This window comes from Genypterus blacodes, unplaced genomic scaffold, assembly GCF_046128005.1.
Source record: "Genypterus blacodes isolate CSIRO-AG114 ecotype Tasmania unplaced genomic scaffold, CSIRO-AGI_Gbla_v1 ptg000225l_1, whole genome shotgun sequence".
In the NCBI taxonomy this organism is placed as follows: domain Eukaryota; kingdom Metazoa; phylum Chordata; class Actinopteri; order Ophidiiformes; family Ophidiidae; genus Genypterus; species Genypterus blacodes.
The window spans coordinates 132,694-150,000 of record NW_027467023.1 but is presented as its reverse complement, the minus strand read 5'-3'; the positions used below and the strand labels follow the sequence as shown (position 1 = coordinate 150,000).

At 50.1% G+C, this 17,307-nt stretch overlaps 3 protein-coding genes across 5 annotated transcripts in view; 1 reads left to right on the top strand and 2 right to left on the bottom strand.

The window, feature by feature from the left end:
* The window catches only part of alg5 (ALG5 dolichyl-phosphate beta-glucosyltransferase), a 4,155-nt gene extending 3,361 nt beyond the window's left edge, over positions 1-794 (bottom strand). The window contains exon 1 of the mRNA XM_076170612.1: positions 448-794. Within this exon, the coding sequence (XP_076026727.1) occupies positions 448-510 (63 nt within the window). The 5' untranslated portion in view covers positions 511-794. The remainder of the gene's footprint in view (positions 1-447) is intronic.
* A 377-nt stretch (positions 795-1,171) lies between these two features.
* exosc8 (exosome component 8) lies at positions 1,172-4,189 on the top strand. The gene is made up of 11 exons (XM_076170605.1): positions 1,172-1,247; positions 1,610-1,646; positions 1,731-1,794; positions 1,883-1,956; positions 2,261-2,306; positions 2,399-2,504; positions 2,618-2,663; positions 2,751-2,847; positions 2,990-3,110; positions 3,184-3,290; positions 3,852-4,189. The coding sequence occupies exons 1-11, from the start codon at positions 1,231-1,233 to the stop codon at positions 3,968-3,970; spliced, it is 834 nt and encodes a 277-aa protein (XP_076026720.1). The 5' UTR covers positions 1,172-1,230; the 3' UTR covers positions 3,971-4,189.
* Positions 4,190-4,378: 189 nt separating this feature from the next.
* On the bottom strand, positions 4,379-17,099 carry supt20 (SPT20 homolog, SAGA complex component). Of its 3 annotated transcripts, none has more exons than XM_076170603.1 (24): positions 16,925-17,099; positions 16,437-16,534; positions 15,756-15,791; positions 15,515-15,640; positions 15,154-15,280; positions 14,295-14,398; positions 14,032-14,148; positions 13,723-13,776; positions 13,352-13,491; positions 13,048-13,204; positions 12,764-12,820; positions 12,559-12,633; positions 11,137-11,306; positions 10,940-10,972; positions 10,734-10,848; positions 10,535-10,640; positions 9,688-9,843; positions 8,995-9,301; positions 8,792-8,907; positions 8,461-8,516; positions 8,068-8,178; positions 7,012-7,102; positions 6,297-6,385; positions 4,379-5,017 (listed from the first exon to the last, which is right to left on the bottom strand). In XM_076170603.1, exons 2-24 carry the CDS (start codon positions 16,437-16,439, stop codon positions 4,850-4,852), a joined length of 2,514 nt encoding a protein of 837 aa, XP_076026718.1. In that variant the 5' UTR covers positions 16,440-16,534; positions 16,925-17,099; the 3' UTR covers positions 4,379-4,849. The 3 variants fall into 3 exon arrangements, with proteins under 3 accessions (XP_076026718.1, XP_076026717.1, XP_076026719.1); XM_076170602.1 differs by having other exon boundaries at positions 16,929-17,099; XM_076170604.1 differs by lacking the exon at positions 6,297-6,385 and having other exon boundaries at positions 16,929-17,099.
* Between the last annotated feature and the right edge of the window lie 208 nt (positions 17,100-17,307).

Sequence of the window (17,307 nt, the reverse complement as noted above, 5' to 3'; positions counted from 1 at the left end):
CACAGCTCCGCCTCCTCAAACTCAGTCTGACGGCTCAAACCTGGACAACTTAGATGTGCAGAAACTTCAGAACTCTACAGGTGAAGCTCCAGAACCTAAAGGTCCAGTTAGAGTTGGACCTGCTGAGTCTGAGTGCTGCTTAGACTCAGTTCAGATGTGACACCGTTCTCCTATTTGCATTCATCGCTCAATGCAAACTCACTTCAGACAGTTACACCTGGACGCCGTCAAACTTGGACGACAGTAAAGTTCCGCACTATTAAAGTTTTGTTTTTTAAAATTCATCAAAACAAAAATCATGTTAACACTACATCATCAAACTAAAACATAAACTAGGAGAGTTTGATGAGTTTCAGAGGCGGATTCAGATTCAGAGCAGCAGAACTAATACAGAACCAACTTCATCCTCTCCTGAAACGCAGCACCGATCACACTGAGTGCACTCACCACAATGAAACCAGCAGCTGCCAGAGCAACCAGAGCCTGAACCAAATCACAGAGGAGCTCCATCCTCACAGAGGCACCCTGCGGCCCGGGGAAGTGTCAGCTAACCGGCCCGCTCAGCCCCGCTGCTCGGCCCGCTGCTGGGCCCGGAACCTCCGTCCGGTGGCCGCTAAACCTGAAGGAAGCGGGAGTTTACACGGTGGTTTAGAGTCAGAGTCGGTGTGAGTCCATTACCGTGAGTCCATTCGGTCCAGGTGAACTCTGCCAATCACAAGTCAACACAACGCAAACGCGGAAGTGACAGACGTTTGGTTCTCTCGCCGACACATCATCACAGCCTGGCGCGACAGAGAGGAAACCGGCACAGATACTCACACTGCCCCCTGGTGGCCGGAAGGGGGAACAGTAAGAGCGTTATTTGGGTCACTGTGAGGGAAAATAAAGAAGAGATTTAAGTTATTATGTTACCTGAGTAAAGGAACAATGCTCTGGAGAAACAAAGTCAAAATGTTACGAGATTAAATTACGATAGAATGTTAGGACCATGAAGAAAATATGAAAACGAGCCAATAACCTGGAATATTAGAACAAAATTACGACTTTTAATCAAATGGGCCAAGTAATCATATTAAGGTTATCGAATTTCATTCAATTTATTAATTTCATCAAATTTAATAATAATTAAATGTTTTACAAGCTGACGTTTGTTAGTTAGTTTAAGTCTGAACTGAGTCCTAGCGCCTCCCGTAGTCCGGACACCGAACCCACGTGGTTTATCAAAACATCATGGCGGCTGGTTTCAAGTAAGATTGTGGATTTTCCTAACGCATTATTTCATAAATGTGCTTATTTTACCCTCCGTGCTACGAGATCACTATGGGACGCGTTGGATCAATATCGACCTTTGATCGCAATTAGAAACGTAAAGGAGGAAGATGTTTTAGTGAGACTGTGAGAGTTCTGACATACTGACAGTCTGATTTGAGACTTCAATCTATACAATCACATGATAAGACTGAAATAATGTAAATTAACAATGAGCGGTTGATGGTTTGTGATCGTCGTTAGAAAATGCAGAACCGATCGCCGCCAAATCAATCGACCGCTGTTCAATCTGTACAGACTTGTTTGTTTACATCTTGATTGACTTGTTTGTGTGTTGAAGGACTGCTGAGCCTCTGGAGTACCACAGGAGCTTCCTGGTCAGTGTCTTTGGTTCACATTCAGCTGGTTGATTTATTAACTACAGAGTTTTCATGAAGTCTGATCATCTAATCAATCAACAGAAGGAAAACTGTCGGCCTGATGGAAGAGAACTGGGAGACTTCAGAACCACAACACTGAACATAGGTGAGCAGTCAGACGAGCCACAGGTCAGTGTGAAGATACTGGAGTGTGTGTGTGTGTGTACCTGAACGTGTCTGTGTGCTGCGTTCAGGGTCCATCTCCACAGCAGACGGCTCGGCCCTGGTGAAGGTTGGAAACACGACAATCATCTGTGGGATCAAAGCGGTAAATAATGCACACAGCACTTTAACACTTTAGATGCTGTAACTCTTCAGGCCGGTTGATGATTTTGTATATTTTCGGCAATTATTCCCATTTTTGTTTATTTCTTTCTTTCCCAATTTCCTCCACTCATTAATGTCTCAGATTATGGAACTAGATTCTCAAATAAACGTGAAGATATTAAAACCCTAAATGATTCTAACGACATTGAACATTTAAGGCCTCAGCATGCTCTGTGCTTTAACCCTTTCAGCCCCTGATCACCAGTGAAGATGCATTTCTCAGTCTGTGGTTTCTTCTTCCACAGGAGTTAGCAAACCCAACAGTGGAGGCACCGGGCAAAGGTTACATCGGTGAGTACTGGAGAGCAAAAACAGAGACTAACTGTGGTGCAGAGTTCTTTCATGGACTGTACCATCATCATCATCGTTTCCTCCTGTGTTAGTTCCTAATGTGGACCTGCCGCCTTTGTGCTCGTCTCGCTTCCGGCCGGGCCCTCCGAGCGAACAGGCCCAGGCCGCCAGCCAGTTCATCGCCGACGTCATCGAGAGGTTTGAGCGAATCCCAAAAACACACACACACTGCTCGTCTCAACTGCTTTGTGTGTGTGTGTGTGTGTGTGTGTGTGTGTGTTTTAATCAAAGGTTTGTTTTCCCTGTTGTAGCTCTGAGGTGATCCAAACAGAGGAGCTGTGCATTGATCGAGCAAAGGTAAATTGATGAACACACAACTGTGCTGTTAGAGAGTGTGTGTGTGTGTGTGACTTGTGGTCCTGATTGTCCGGGTTTGTGTCGTAGCTCTGCTGGGTGCTCTACTGTGACATCATGTGTCTGGACTATGATGGGAACCTGCTGGACGCCTGCATCATCGCCCTGCTGGCTGCTCTGAAGAACAGTAAGCAGACTTTCACTAAAGCCCAGATCCATAACTTCATCCATTGATCTAGCAGATTAAGATGAGGCACACAGGACAGGCGTCACCTTTGATTCCTCTCATCCTCGGTCTGTGTATGAGCCTCAGTCTCTGCTCCCCACAGCTACGCTACCAGAGGTCACAGTCGGCACGGAGACGAGTGAACCACAGGTGAACATAGAGAAGAGGAAGGGGCTGCGGATTCACAAGCATCCGGTCGCCGCCTCTTTCTGCGTCTTTGATGAGTAAGTGAATAAGATGGAGTCTGTCTCCCCGTCATGGGCGTGTGTGTGACCTGCCCTACCTTCTTCTGCTCAGCTCCATCCTGGTCGTGGATCCCACAGCCGAGGAGGAGAGTCTGTGCAGCGCTCAGCTCACTGTGGTGACGGACGAGGAGGAGCGGCTCTGCTCCGTACACAAACCAGGTCAGACTCCCCGCTCACACACACACACACACACACACACACACACACACACACGCACACGCACACAGAGGGAATCCACATTATTAGTCCCTGCAATGGCAACATAGGCCAATCAGAACATCAAATACCTTCAAACCTTCACTTGTATAGAAGTATTGATCTTTCCACACCTGAGTTAAGATCTAGTTCAATTCCAAACAGCTGATGAAGACACATTTACAGATCATAAACTCTTCTAAACAGCTGTGACCTTAAAGAAGAGAAGCAGTGTTCTGATCTTCTGCACCTCCATGTTTTGATCTTTTCTTCCTATAATCATTCGGCTGCAGGATTACAACTATTAACCATGAAAATGAGGTTTTAGAAAACATTTGGGATCTTTCATCATTTTCCATAGGACTTCCAGGTTTCAGAAGACACACTTTCAAGTTCTATAACGTTTACAGAGTGTTCATTACCATGGAAACCTTGTTAATCAGACCACTATGACTGTTGTAGCTTTGCTTTAACTGAATGTATTAACAGTGTCGCTTCTTCCCATCATGTTTGCTTCTGCCTCAGGCGGGACGTCGCTGTCCGGAGAGAAGCTCCAGGAATGCATCAGGCGAGCGACCGGGCGGCAGAGAGAGATCCAGAAGCTCGTCCACAAAGTGACACAGAGCGTGAAAACAGCCGAATAACAAAAGAGCCGCAGACGAGACGTTTATCTAAAAGCTGTATTTTCCACTGTCAATATATATTCTTTTTTTTTAATAACAATAAAACTGCTGACAAAGACTGCTTAAAAAATTATTCTCAGTGTCCAGAAATGTCTCACACGCACTCATCAGGCTTCATCTGGTAAGAACTCGGGCGCTCATGGCTCCGGACCCACGTCAGAGGAAACGCCTGTTTGAAAATGTGCTGTACAAAAGCAGATGGGCCGTCTTTGCATGTAGGACCTGGAGTCCTGGGAGGAGGAGGAGGAGGAGCCCTGCGTCCGGATGGATCTCAGAGTGAAGAAGACGTCCGACAGACAGAGGTAGAGGGCCGTCCCCCCCCTACCCCCCCCGCCCCCTCCAGGCACCGCCCCAAAGGTCAGATTTGCATTTATTTTTTTCACATGTCATGGTCGTGCGGAGGATTTGGCGTGAAGGAGCTGAGTTGGGATCCGTGCTTAAAGGACGCCGGAGCGAAGAGGAGGAGGAGGAGGAGGCTCGTGAGGACTCCTGATACTGTGCATGAACGAGCCTCTCAGTCCACAGGGTCTCCTTAGAGTAGTACAAGTCTTCCTGAAGGGGGGGGAATATATATTCTTGTGGAAGCCCCCGAGCCGTCAGAACCCTCTTCTTCTGTTTCATCTCTAAAAATAGCCGTGAGGTTCTCTAAAGTGTTGGGCTCCCTGTTATAAAAACCATAGCTTCTATGGTGGAACACAGTTTGGGTTCTCCAAAACCAAACCTTTACATACAAATCGTTACACTTGTCAGCTAGAAAAAGACAAACAAAAGGACAAAAGTCTTTTTTTGCCTGCGGTCAGAGAGCACAGTATTGATCGTCGGTGTCCTCGTGTCGTCTTGTCATGATTTAGGGAGGGGCTGCGGCGTGCTCCTCTTCCTCTTACTTCTTGGTTGGTTGGCGGTATGCTGCCGAGGCCCCGCCCCCTGCTGAGCCGCCGCCGCCGCCGCCGCCGCTCCCATAGCCATTTGCTGCTGCTGCTGCTGCATTTGGCGCTGCAAGAATTGCAACTGTGCGGTGCGGAGAAAACAACAAACAAGCCTGTTAGAGAGGATTACAGCTCCACGACACAAAGCACAGCTTCATCAGTGGCTGCTAACGTTTAAGCAGTGAATGTGTGCGGAAAGACTGAGAGACAATCGCCGGCACCAGAATCCCTCGCTGCAAATCCAATCAGGAAGTCTAAGCTTGGATGGTTGTCTGAGCGGGTTAGCGTTAGTGAAGCTAAGAGGAGTGTGTGGAGAAAACAGAGAGGAGTGGTTAATGGGGGGGGGGGGGGGTGCAGAGGGAGGGGAGAGGAAGCAGGGGAGACAGGTTCAGGGGCGGGCGGGGTCAGGTCGTGAGGCAGGAAACGGTCAAGCAGCACCAGTGGCGTTCTGGAGACAGGAAGTTGTGTCTGCGGCCCCCGGAGACGACATGCAGCTTAGCCACCGCGCTTCCTGCTCAGAGTAAGTCAGCAACTTCAACCCCGGGTACAGATTCATTAATACCTCAACACCGCTGTGCTCACTGAGTGTAACTGTGTGAGAACATGCCTCTGCTGCTCTGCGTGTCAAACATGTGATCACCAAACACACAACACAGGATGGAGCGGGCGAGAGGAGGAGGAGGAGCAACACGGTGAGGCAACGACAACAACAGAGGAGGTGAAGACGAGCCGGATGAAGAGCAGGAGTGAGATGTGTGAAGCTTCAGGTTCCGTTCAAGTTAGCAGGAGAAGAAGAATCCTCTGGACTGAAACTAACCAGGATCTTCATTTACATCTTTTACAGAATATTCTAACTTAATTACTTCATGTTTACAAATAAAATGATTTTAAATCTTCCCTCTGATGAATCTGATCGACTGAAAGGGTTCGCATCTTTAAAAGTCCAGATGAAATGAACCCTTTGAGGTGTACAGCTGTGCTCCTGGCTCTAATGTTATGAGGAAAGCATTGATTTGCACAAAAATGAACACGGAAGCTGAAAACACTTAGATGGAAGTTTATGACTAACAAAAATATAACTCCAAGACATGTGGCAGACTGACACTAGAGTGTAACCCTTTATGTTGTGTGTGTGATGCTGATATATAAGTGTGTGTGTGTGTGTGTGCAGGGTGAGTCCCAGCAGGGCCGATTGTGGTCGACCTCTAAGGGTTAAAGAAACTTCACCTAGAGCCCTGAGAGTTTAGCAGCACAGCAAACACCCGCCGACAGACAGAAGCAAGGAGAGCTGGCAGCTGAGGCTCCTGCAGCGGTGTGTGTGTGTGTGTGTGTGTAGACAGGTGGTAAAGTTGCTGTATTACTTGGATCTGTGGCTGGTGCTGCTGCTGGAGCCTTGGAGAAGGCAGCTGGGGCCCAGACCCGTCCAGCCCACAGCCCAACTGGGACAGCACTAAGGGGGGGGAGGGGAGGAGGGAGAGAGGGAGCCCCACAGGGAAGGAGGTGAGGGCAAAGGGGAGACAGGGAGAGGAAGGGATGGAGTACGATATCATGGAGAGAGAGAGAGAGAGAGAGAGAGAGAGAGAGAGAGAGAGAGAGAGAGAGAGAGAGAGAGAGAGAGAGAGAGAGAGAGAGAGGAGATGTGCAGGCAAAAGGGGGGAGGAGGTGGGGGGGTGGAGGGTGAGAAGGTAGAGGGGGGGATTGCAGGGGAGCAGGAGTGGAGATGAGGTAAACAACATGGGGGGGGGGGGGTTAAGGAAAGAAGACAAATAAGGGGGGGGGGGGGGGAACACAACAGAAAAAGAAAAAAAGAGAGAGAATGTAGCAGAGAAGAAGAAGTGGAGGTTGAGTTTCTCCTTCCTGACAGAGGTATTTACCTGACTGCTCCACTCATCTACACAACCTGAGGCACACGCAACACACTCATCAACACATCAGTGACTCATCTCATTAGTGTCAGTTAGTTTGAGACCGGATGAGGACCAATGGTGCCTGTGTGTGTGTGTGTGTGTGTGTGTGTGTGTGTGTGTGTGTGTGTGTGTGTGTGTGTGTGTGTGTGTGTGTGAGCACGCCTCCTACCTGCTGCCTGTGGAGACATGAAGCCTCCCACTCCCAGGTTGATGACGGCCGTCTGTTGGTTTCCTAAGCTTTGCTCCGCCCCCTGATCGCCCTGTCAATCACAACACAGGTTTACGTTTAAGGACAGAGGTCAGGAGAAACAGCAGCAGTCTGACATCCAGCTGGTCAGTGAACTCTGATGTGACCTCAAGATCTTCACGTTTCTGCTTTAAGCACAGAACGGATTTAAGAGTTGATCCCGATTGAGCTTTTCTCAGATTCCATGCCGGTGAGTTTCTCTGCTCTGGTCCGTCGGGGCCCTTAGATGCTCATGAGTCGTCCTGGCAACGCTTGGCACCTCTGGATTTGCTCACAGATGTGTGATGAGGAGCATCTGGACCATCGTGAGGTCATCTCTCTGATTTTCCACCGTGCTTCAGGTCCCGACTCAGACGAGCAGGCGAGCCCACCCAAGGACGCTCACATTCTGGTTCTGAAGCGGGTCCAGTTTCAGTCATTACTCTGTTGGCTTCAGGTTTCGTGTCTCATCACAGCAGGACGAGTGTCTGGACTCGTTTTGACTAGAAATGTCATTTTGTACTTTCATATTATATTCAGTCAAGCTGCAGAGACATCAGAAGGTCCTTCAGATGGACCTGAGTGGACCTGAACGCAAACTACAACCCAGTCGCTTTTCATTCTCAATTAATTGTTGAATAAATAAATAAATGTAACAAAACTAAATGATTGATCTCAGACTCTTCCACTGCAAAATTCATAAAAGTAAAAACCCTGATTTCTCTCCACACAACCTGAAGGAGGTTGTGATGTAAGAGCAAAGCTGCATTTCCAGATACAATCAAAATGTTCCCGCTAAAAATGTGTTTCTGATCTGCAGTTGGCGTTTCTGCTCTTTTTCTTTTGTTCTGGCGTTTTGAGGAATTTTCCGTTATGAAAAAAAGCCAATATCATGTTTTTATTAGAGATTCAATATATGCTGCTGTTTATCCTCCTGACTGTGTGCCTGCAGACAGATGTGTGTGTGTGTGTGTGTGTGTGTGTGTGTGTGTCTCTCACCGTCTCCCCCTGCTGCTGAGGGCTGGAAGTGGCCGACTGACTCTGCTGAGGAGAGAACTGAGACAGCTGCTGCTGCTGCAGAGGGTTGAAGATGAGAGGACCAGTGGGGATCTACACACACACACACACACACACACACACACACACACACACACACACACACACACACACACACACACACACACACACACACACACACACACACACACACACACACACACACACACACACACACAGAGAGGGGAGGAGAGAAGAGGGTTGAATGGAGAGAGGAGAGATAGAAGGAAATGATTGATGCAGACGTATGTGGAAGGAAAGAGAGGAGGATTAACAGATCAGTCAACAAATATGGACACACGCTGCTCGCAGAGCTACAGAGTGAGACGGGCGTACCTGCAGGAGGTTCAGAGGTCTCAACCCGGCACTGCTGTTCAGGCCAAAGGGACTCCCTGGAACACACACACACACACACACACACACACACACACACACACACACACACACACACACACACACACACACACACAGACACAGACACACACACAGACACACACACAGACACACACGGTGAGACAGCTGGTCACTGGTTTGTTCTGTGCCGGTGTATTAACCTCCACCCTGCTGCTGAATGAATACTGCAGCATCTGTATCAGTGTGTGTGTGCCAGTGAGGAGTGTGTGTGTGTGTGTGTGTGTGTGTGTGTGTGTGTGTGGTGATAACTTACCGGTCTGTGCTGCAGACTGCATGGTGGGCATCAAACCTCCAGGTGGCAGGATTCCACTCAGGTTGAGGCTCGGACCCAGCATGGGGTTGGGGCCGGTCATGAGCGTCTGTGGACTGCTGCAGCACAACCGGGCAGCGTGAGTGAGAATCAAACGGCTCGGACAGGAAGAACACAAACACAAAGAGAGACAGATGTGTTCTTACCAGACGGAGCTCACGACATTGATGAAGTTAAGGCCCGCGGCGTTGGCCATGACCGGTGAGGCGGTGGTTCCCGTGGTGATGGACGTTCCCATGGTGGGCAGGGGAATGGTCATGACGGGGAGGGGCTGGCTCAGAGCCAGCTGCTGCTGGGAGAAAGGGGCCAGGAGGGTCGGCTGAGCCTGAACCATGGGGGGGTCTGAAGGCGTGGGCGTCACGGAGAGAGGAGCGCCCAGGGAGTCGGCGGGGTGCGGCGTGGAGCACGGCGTGTTGGTGGGCGTTGGGGGCGAGGGCTTGGGGGTCCCTGATCCTGGAGCACAAGAGGGGAGGCACACATAATGAGGCACCATTAGAACTGGACTCTACTTTGTGTGATCACATCTTTGGCTTTGCAGGTTTATGGAAATACAGCAGGGACACAAAGATGTGGAGAGATTGATCGCTCTCATCACGCCAAAGCTTCACTCCGTGACAGCTGGTTACACTTAGAATGGGAAGTGTGTGTGTGTGTGTGTGTGTGTGTGTGTGATTCATCCTGACACTTCTGTGCTGTTCCACATTTTGACACGATGACATCATGAAGGTCATGTTTTCTCCCTGCTCAGCTCTGTGGGCGCTCTGAGACGAGCTGGTGTCACTGTCACCACTGTGAGCTCGCCCCATGAGAGAGAGAGAGGCAGGTGTGTCTGTACTCACTCTGTGCCGAGCTCAAGGGCGAGAGGGAGGCGGGGGACAGCAGGCCCACCTGGCCCAGCTCTATGGAGTGCTTCCTGTTCAGAGTCTGGCCTTTGGCAGGAGGAGGCGTAGGACACTTGAGGAGACCACTGGTGGTTTGGGAACTATATGGATTACCTGAGGAACAAAGAGGAGCTGAGCAGGGACAGGGAGGAGCTTACAGGTGAGAGATCCTCCTGTACGAGGTCATTTAACCCTTTGTTTTATGTCTGTTATGCTGCTGAACACAGTGTTTGTGCAGTGTCATGGTACAGAGCAGCTGAGGAGAGGGGAGCAGCTGAGGAGAGAGGAGCAGCTGAGGAGAGGGGAGCAGCGGAGGAGAGGGGAGCAGCTGAGGAGAGGGGAGCAGCTGAGGAGAGGGGAGCAGCTGAGGAAGGGGGAGCAGCTGAGGAGAGGGGAGCAGCTGAGGAGAGGGGAGCAGAGGAGGAGAGGGGAGCAGAGGAGGAGAGGGGAGCAGCTGAGGAGAGGGGAGCAGAGGAGGAGAGGGGAGCAGCTGAGGAGAGGGGAGCAGAGGAGGAGAGGGGAGCAGAGGAGGAGAGGGGAGCAGCGGAGGAGAGGGGAGCAGAGGAGGAGAGGGGAGCAGCTGAGGAGAGGGGAGCAGAGGAGGAGAGGGGAGCAGCTGAGGAGAGGGGAGCAGAGGAGGAGAGGGGAGCAGAGGAGGAGAGGGGAGCAGCTGAGGAGAGGGGAGCAGCTGAGGAGAGGGGAGCAGAGGAGGAGAGGGGAGCAGAGGAGGAGAGGGGAGCAGAGGAGGAGAGGGGAGCAGAGGAGGAGAGGGGAGCAGCTGAGGAGAGGGGAGCAGCGGTCGTACCTGAGGAGCTGCTGCCCGGTCCTGGAGGCAGTTTGATGGGAGGAGGCCGGTGCTTCACCCCTTTTCCCAGCACAGACGTCTGGACCAGTGCAGAGAAACCATCACCCTGGAGACCGCATGTAAACAAGCGTGTGATTACAGGGTTAACCCCGGGAGCTGACTGAGGTAAAGGAGCACTGAGGTCTGGAGCAGGACTCACCTCAGGCTCTTTGCTGGGGGAGGGAGGAGCCTGAGCCACGCTGCCTGAGTTATGGGACATCTTCACCTGACACTTCACATCCCTCTCATACACTCCTTTATACTGAGTAAGAAACCTGGGGGAGAAGAAGACAAATAAGAATAACACATCTGTAACATCTGTAATCTCTAATCACTCCATTAATGCAGGAGGGAAGAAGATCTGACCTGTCGGCATCTTTCTTTGATCCTATGAGGAATCTGGGGAGAAGGAAACAAGAGAGGCAACGTTACACACACACACACACACACACACACACACACACACACACACACACACACACACACACACACACACACACACACACACACACACACACACACACACACACACACACACACACACACACACACACACTCCTTACGGAGGGTGTATGAGCTTCAGGTCGGTGCTGTCCTCCTCTGCTTTGGATTCTTTAGCACAGTAGATCTTCCCGTACACCAGCGGGTCTCCCATCGTCTGGAAGATGGACACTTTGGTCCTCTGGGCTTGGCCGCCCACCTCGCACTCAAACGTGTAGTCGTCCACAACTTCCTGTGTGTGCGTTTAAAAGTCGGAGAGACAAGAGGATGAGAGGAGCTTCACCGTGACAGGAAGTACAGTGTGAGGTCCAGCTGGGCAGAGTTTGTAGCAATCTAACTGATTTTGACGCTGGATGGAGTCGGACTGGACCTCAGTGACCTTAAGATTAATCATGATCACATCTTTGTGGACTGGATCAGGACTTCAGCCGTGAATTTATTTACACTTCCCTGTATTTTTGCTTCTATCCTCGTCTTCTAGTAAGCTGAGGATCTCTTTCTCTCTCTCTCTTCCCCCTCCTCTCTCTCTCTCTCTCTCTGTCCCTCTCCCTCTCTCTCCCTCTTTCTCCCTCCCTCTCCCTCCCTCCCTCTCTCTCTCTCTCTCTCTCCCTCTCCCTCCCTCTCTCTCTCTCTCTCTCTCTCTCTCTCTTCCTCTTTCTCTCTCCCTCTTTCTCCCTCTTTCTCCCTCCCCCTCTCTCTCTCTCTCTCCCTCCCTCTCCCTCTCTCTCTCCCTCTCTCTCTCCCTCCCTCTCTCCCTCCCTCTCTCTCCCTCTCCCTCCCTCTCTCTCTCTCTCCCTCCTCCTCCTCTCTCTCTCCCTCTCTCTCCCTCTCCCTCCCTCCCTCTCTCCCTCCCTCTCTCTCTCTCTCTCTCTCCCTCCCTCTCTCTCTCTCCCTCTCTCTCTCTCTCTCTCCCTCTCTCCCTCTCCCTCCCTCCCTCTCTCTCTCTCTCTCTTCCTCTCTCTCCCTCCCTCTCACTCTCTCCCTCTCCCTCTCTCTCTCCCCCCCCCTCTCTCTCTCCCTCCCTCTCTCTCCCTCTCTCTCCCTCCCTCTCACTCTCTCCCTCTCTCTCTCACATGTCAGGGCCAGTACAGTGCTGTGGGCCAGTGAAGCCCTCTGAGACCCAGACTCTACGTGATGCTGGCTCCACTCTAACTGGACTTGGCTGTCCCGGTATTCCAGGGTATTGTTTTTCCATTTTTCCTCATAAAGTCTTGGGGCAGAAGTTTCAGTTTCTAACACACACTGTTCTGGAGCTGTGAGATTTGGCAGAACGTTACCAAAGTAATGTTTCTGTGCTTCAATCCCTTTCTTATTGTCAAAGAGACAAATGGGATTTGGTAGCGAGAGGCTGTGTTATTCTTTCATAATGGGGCCGGTGAGAAAGAGTCGTGTTCCGTTTAACTTCCCTTCCGGGCCGCGACACCTAAACGCTACACGCCAAACCACCGCCAAGGACCGGGACCCTCCCAGAGCGCGGCGCTTACCTCAGCGGGCCAGATCACAGTGGGCTGAGAGTCCTCCAGCTGCAGGGACTTCTCCACCACCGCGTACTTCTCCACCTACAACCACAGGAGCAGATCAATCAGGCTGACTGTGGCTTCATGAGGCTCTGTGGGTGTGAAGCAGCTCGGCCCGTTTGAGTGCTGTGTGTGTGTGTGTATGCGTGTTAAAGAGCGCAGGGCCACTTACATCTATTTCCTTGGGCACACTCAGCTGGCAGTTGTTCTGTTTCCACATGTCAACACACTGTAAGTGATGACAGGAGGCAGAGGAGAGGAAAACAAAGAGAGGAATGAACAAACAAGAGCCAGAGAGAAACATCTCCACATCTCCACCCAACACAGGAATATCACTGTATAAACAGACACACACACACACACACACACACGTACACACACGTACACACACGTACACACACGTACACACACGTACACAGTGTGTGTACAGTGTATGGAGGTTACTGTGTTACTGACGTTTCCGATCTTGGAGATCTTGAGGTCGATGACAGGAGCCGGCTTCCTCTCCTTCCTCCTCTGCAGGTAGTCGTAGAGTCGGAGCTGCGGCGGCATCGGCAGGTGGGAGAGCTCCTGCTGCCTGTTCAGCGCCGCCCGAGAGTGCCTCTTAAAACACCTGCAACACACACACACACACACACACACGTTCAGTACACTCATAAGGCCCGCTTCCTTCATTTCCCAGCAACAGAAGTTCCATTCTCTATTATTTCACACGAGCGTATTCTTGGAATCCCTTCCTCTGAGCTTCGTGTGTTCATACCGTTTCATGGAGCGAGTGTTCATCTTCTGTTTGTTGTACAGCAGGCGGTTGGATGTGCACGTGACGGAGATGGAGGGGTCCAGGCACAGAGGCTCAGCGGTGGCCAGAATCAACTGACTCTCCAGCTGCAGTTTGTCATCCTGCAGAGAACACACACACACACACACACACATTTAACTCAACGCCTGCTCAGAAGACAAAGAGGCAAGAGATCAACAAAGTTCACATACGGGACATTTTTATTATTTTAGCTCATCTGAATCTGTAAGAAGAGTGCAGCAGAGGAAGAAGGTGTGTTGCCTCGTATGTGATCAGTCATTACAGGAGAAGATCATTAGATATGAGACGAGATGATGAACATGAGGCTTCACCTGGGTCCATTTGTGGTGATCGCTGGTCATGGCATGGACGTCACAGATCAGAGTCTGAAGGGCCAAAGACAAACAACTCAGCTTGGTAAGTAAGTCAGTAAGTAAGTCAGTAAGTAAGTCAGTAAGTCAGTAAGTAAGTAAGTAAGTAAGTAAGTAAGTAACTAACTAACTAACTAACAGTCTCTCAATCACTTTCTTTTATGTTTCAGAGAGATTTAAGACAATAATACAAGACCACAGAGTTTGGTTAAGAGCAAAACCTCTTTCCCCTTGTGTTTTAAAGGAGGTTGTGTGTGTGTGTGTGTATACCTGCATGGTGGGTCTCAACAGGACGTGTCTGCTCTGATAAGTTTGCATCTTGGTGTTCCCACACTGCCTGTAGTCTCTCACCTCCACGATCACACAGCCACAGTGGAAGATGTTCACCTGAAACACAACGAGCCCAGGGCAAAGGTCAACCAACAGGGACACGCACAAACAACCAACACAAGAACCCACGTGTGTTTACAAGTGTCTCAACACACACACACACACACACACACACACACACACACACACACACACACACACACCTGTGACTTCTCCAGCAGGTCCACCAGGATGGGAGGCAGCTCCTCTGCATCCAGGTACTCCAGCAGTTCCCCCTCTTCATACGGCAGACGGATCGTTTCAGAGTCTGGAAACACAAACGCACAAACACACAGAGTACATAAGAGAGCAGGCGGTCATGGTACACAGCAGAACACAACAACCTTATACTAATATGATCCAAACGAGTCCAGACTGAGGGGAAAGCGGCCCCGCGTGTTTCACAGAGGGAGGGGGGGCCAGGGTTTCAGCCGACACCTCACTCACTCACTCACTCACTCACTCACTCAAGCTGAAATGGCCAAAGCTACGACATCATTTCCTGCCTGGAGAGCCCTCAAAGAGAAACCCAGTGTTGGATGAAAGTAAGCAGTGTTGGACCCCTCCCTCGCTCCCTCGCTCCCTCCCTCCCTCCCTCCCTCGCCCCCTCCCTGCCCTTAGCTTGGGCTGCGTTACGCTCAGGACTTTCCGAGGGTTCACTTCCCAGTGAGGTGTTAATGGTGACCTCACTGTTCTTACTTCAGCCGTCACCTACACGCCCTTACATGCTTCTGACACTGTGTGAACTTGGAGCGTTTAGCGGTGGAGCTTTAGGCTGTGGGCTTCAGGAGGTCAACAGAGGAAGAGGAAGATCTGAAGTTAGGAAAATGTGGAAACTCTTTCTGAAAGCTAAATAAAATCACCTCCCAGAAAATGCATCGTTGTTTTTGCCAGCTTTTCCCTTTGAAACAAGCTTAACCGTCTCATGACGTGTGGAGTTTCTGGGACTCTAACTTCACCATTATGGCTTTAAAGCATTCAGCTTCACGGTGGACAGGTAAACTGTGTGCAGCTTGCTCTTACCCGAGCCATTCTTGCCCCTGAGCATTAGAGAGTAGCCTTCATTCCCAGGGTACAGGTTGACCACCAGACATGAGACCGACTCCTGAGACACCAGCTTCTCCAGTAGATTCACATTTCTCCTTAATTTCTTCAGGGGAAGAAACACAAAACAAATGCAGACACATTAGGATCACAGGTCATGGTTTGGGAAATGTCTCTATTGATTCGTGTGAAGTAATAGTATTCAATCTTCATACTGAAGGGTTGAATTGACACAATCCACATCAACACAGATTGGACAGACAGAGACACATTGGACACAGACTCCTCACAGACTGAGACTTGATGCATATTAACAATAACACAGTTATAAGTTACCAACCTTTAACTCTGGCTCTTTCTCACATTCATCTATATAAAGCTCATAGAGCTTCTGATATAAACTCTTCCTCCCGCCCGATGAGAGTCTTCTCTTGGCTGGCCGCTGGCGAGCACTCTCTGCAATGTACTGAAGAACACACAACACACTGGGTTACTACACGTGTGTATCTAACAGCAACTGACTGAACTCTTCTTTTGTCCACACACACTGCAGACTGACTAGACCGAGTGGCGTCTCTTACCTCGGCTCGATCCAATGCATATTCCAAGATTTGTTGCTGAGGGGAAACAGAATTCAAATGGAACAAAAGGCAGAGAAAAGTTAGGAGTGAGTTTGGGATTCCATCTTTTGGCGGCGACCTGAGATCAAAAGGCTCCAGAATCAGCAGGAAGGGAAAACCTCAACTAGAACATTTAACTGATGCTGAAAACATCAAACACACACACATTACTGCTTTGATCAACCAAGCAGAGAGGAAGTTGTGGTTCTTCTATAGAAACAAGGCACGGTTTGACTCATTCTGCAGAAAAAGACACAGACAGTGATCTCTCTATCAGTAACAATGTAATAAACATCTGACATCACTCTGCTGTTACATACAGGACAAGAAGCACAGGTGAAGAAGTGTGTATGCTCCATCACTGCTTTATGACTGTTTACTAAAGTTATGGCTCTAAATACTGAACATGGATCATTCACAACTCTTCTAGCTTCTTTCTTTGCGTCTCTTTGCAAGGTTCAGAAAAGCATTGTACACACATCCTGACTGATACTTTGCTTTGCAGCCCTTTTGTTGCTATGCATTTGCTTCATTCTTTCCCTCTTTATAATCACATTCTGAGCTGCTGAGCCACTCGGTGTGTGTTCTCCCGAGTGTAAAAAGGCAGAAGCAGTCTCAAACAAAGCCAAAGATCAAACTCACCATTGTGGTCCACCGCCGGCTGCAGGGCGGTGACGGTAGACGGTGCTGTCTGTCCTCTCTGCCCACACTGTCACCTTCCTAACGTGACCATCCACAGCCTGCACACAACACACACACACAGCGCAATCAGAAACACCACAAAGGCAACACACACATGCAACCCGTGCCTTTGTAAAGTTGTTCTGCAGACACACGATAGAGCAGAGAGCCTCAGGTAGCTCGGCTCACACACAACATGGGGCCAGTTTAAGGGAATAAACCGTTTTATCAAAGTACTTTTACAGTCTGTAGTGTCTGGCTCGCTGCAGCGGTGCGAATGCGTGTGTGGACTTGGCGGCGGTGCGGCTCGTCGGCGTTAAACTCCGGTGTCCGTGAGTCCACACAGCAGCAACAAGCTCGCTGGTGCCTGACGGAGGCTAACGCGGCTAACGCTAGCATGCTAGCCCGCTGCCTGGCAAGCTGCAAGTTACGAGCGGCGCTAAACGTACTTACGCCAGCGGAGACACGGGACGACAGAGCGGCGTCAATCCGAGCGGACGGGGCGGACGGGCCTCCGAGGTTGCATAGCGGGCGACTTTGAGTCCAATGCAAGAAAGCGAAATGAAATTGAAATATCAGTGTCTTCATTGAAAAAAAGTCGGAGCAGCAGCCATTTTGTTCCAGTGTGACAACAACAGCTAAACTTCCGGTTTGGGCAGCGGTGGGCGGGGCCAGATGTGGCCGTTAGATGGGAAACGAGTTACGTGGACAAAAGTATGTGGACATCTGGTTATTACACACATACTGATGGTTATTGTTCATCAAATTCAAAACTAATGGAAGAACAAACTACAGGGCAGATGTGGACAAACATCTAGGGGGAACATTTCTC

Excerpts from the sequence above, each read along its gene's own strand:
- exosc8 (XM_076170605.1), top strand. Across the intron at positions 1,795-1,882 it reads AACCACAACACTGAACATAG|GGTCCATCTCCACAGCAGAC; the intron begins GTGAGCAGTCAG and ends TGCTGCGTTCAG. Across the intron at positions 1,957-2,260 it reads TCATCTGTGGGATCAAAGCG|GAGTTAGCAAACCCAACAGT; the intron begins GTAAATAATGCA and ends CTTCTTCCACAG.
- supt20 (XM_076170603.1), bottom strand. Across the intron at positions 13,777-14,031 it reads TGTTGAGACCCACCATGCAG|ACTCTGATCTGTGACGTCCA; the intron begins GTATACACACAC and ends TTGGCCCTTCAG. Across the intron at positions 13,205-13,351 it reads AACACTCGCTCCATGAAACG|GTGTTTTAAGAGGCACTCTC; the intron begins GTATGAACACAC and ends TGTGTGTTGCAG.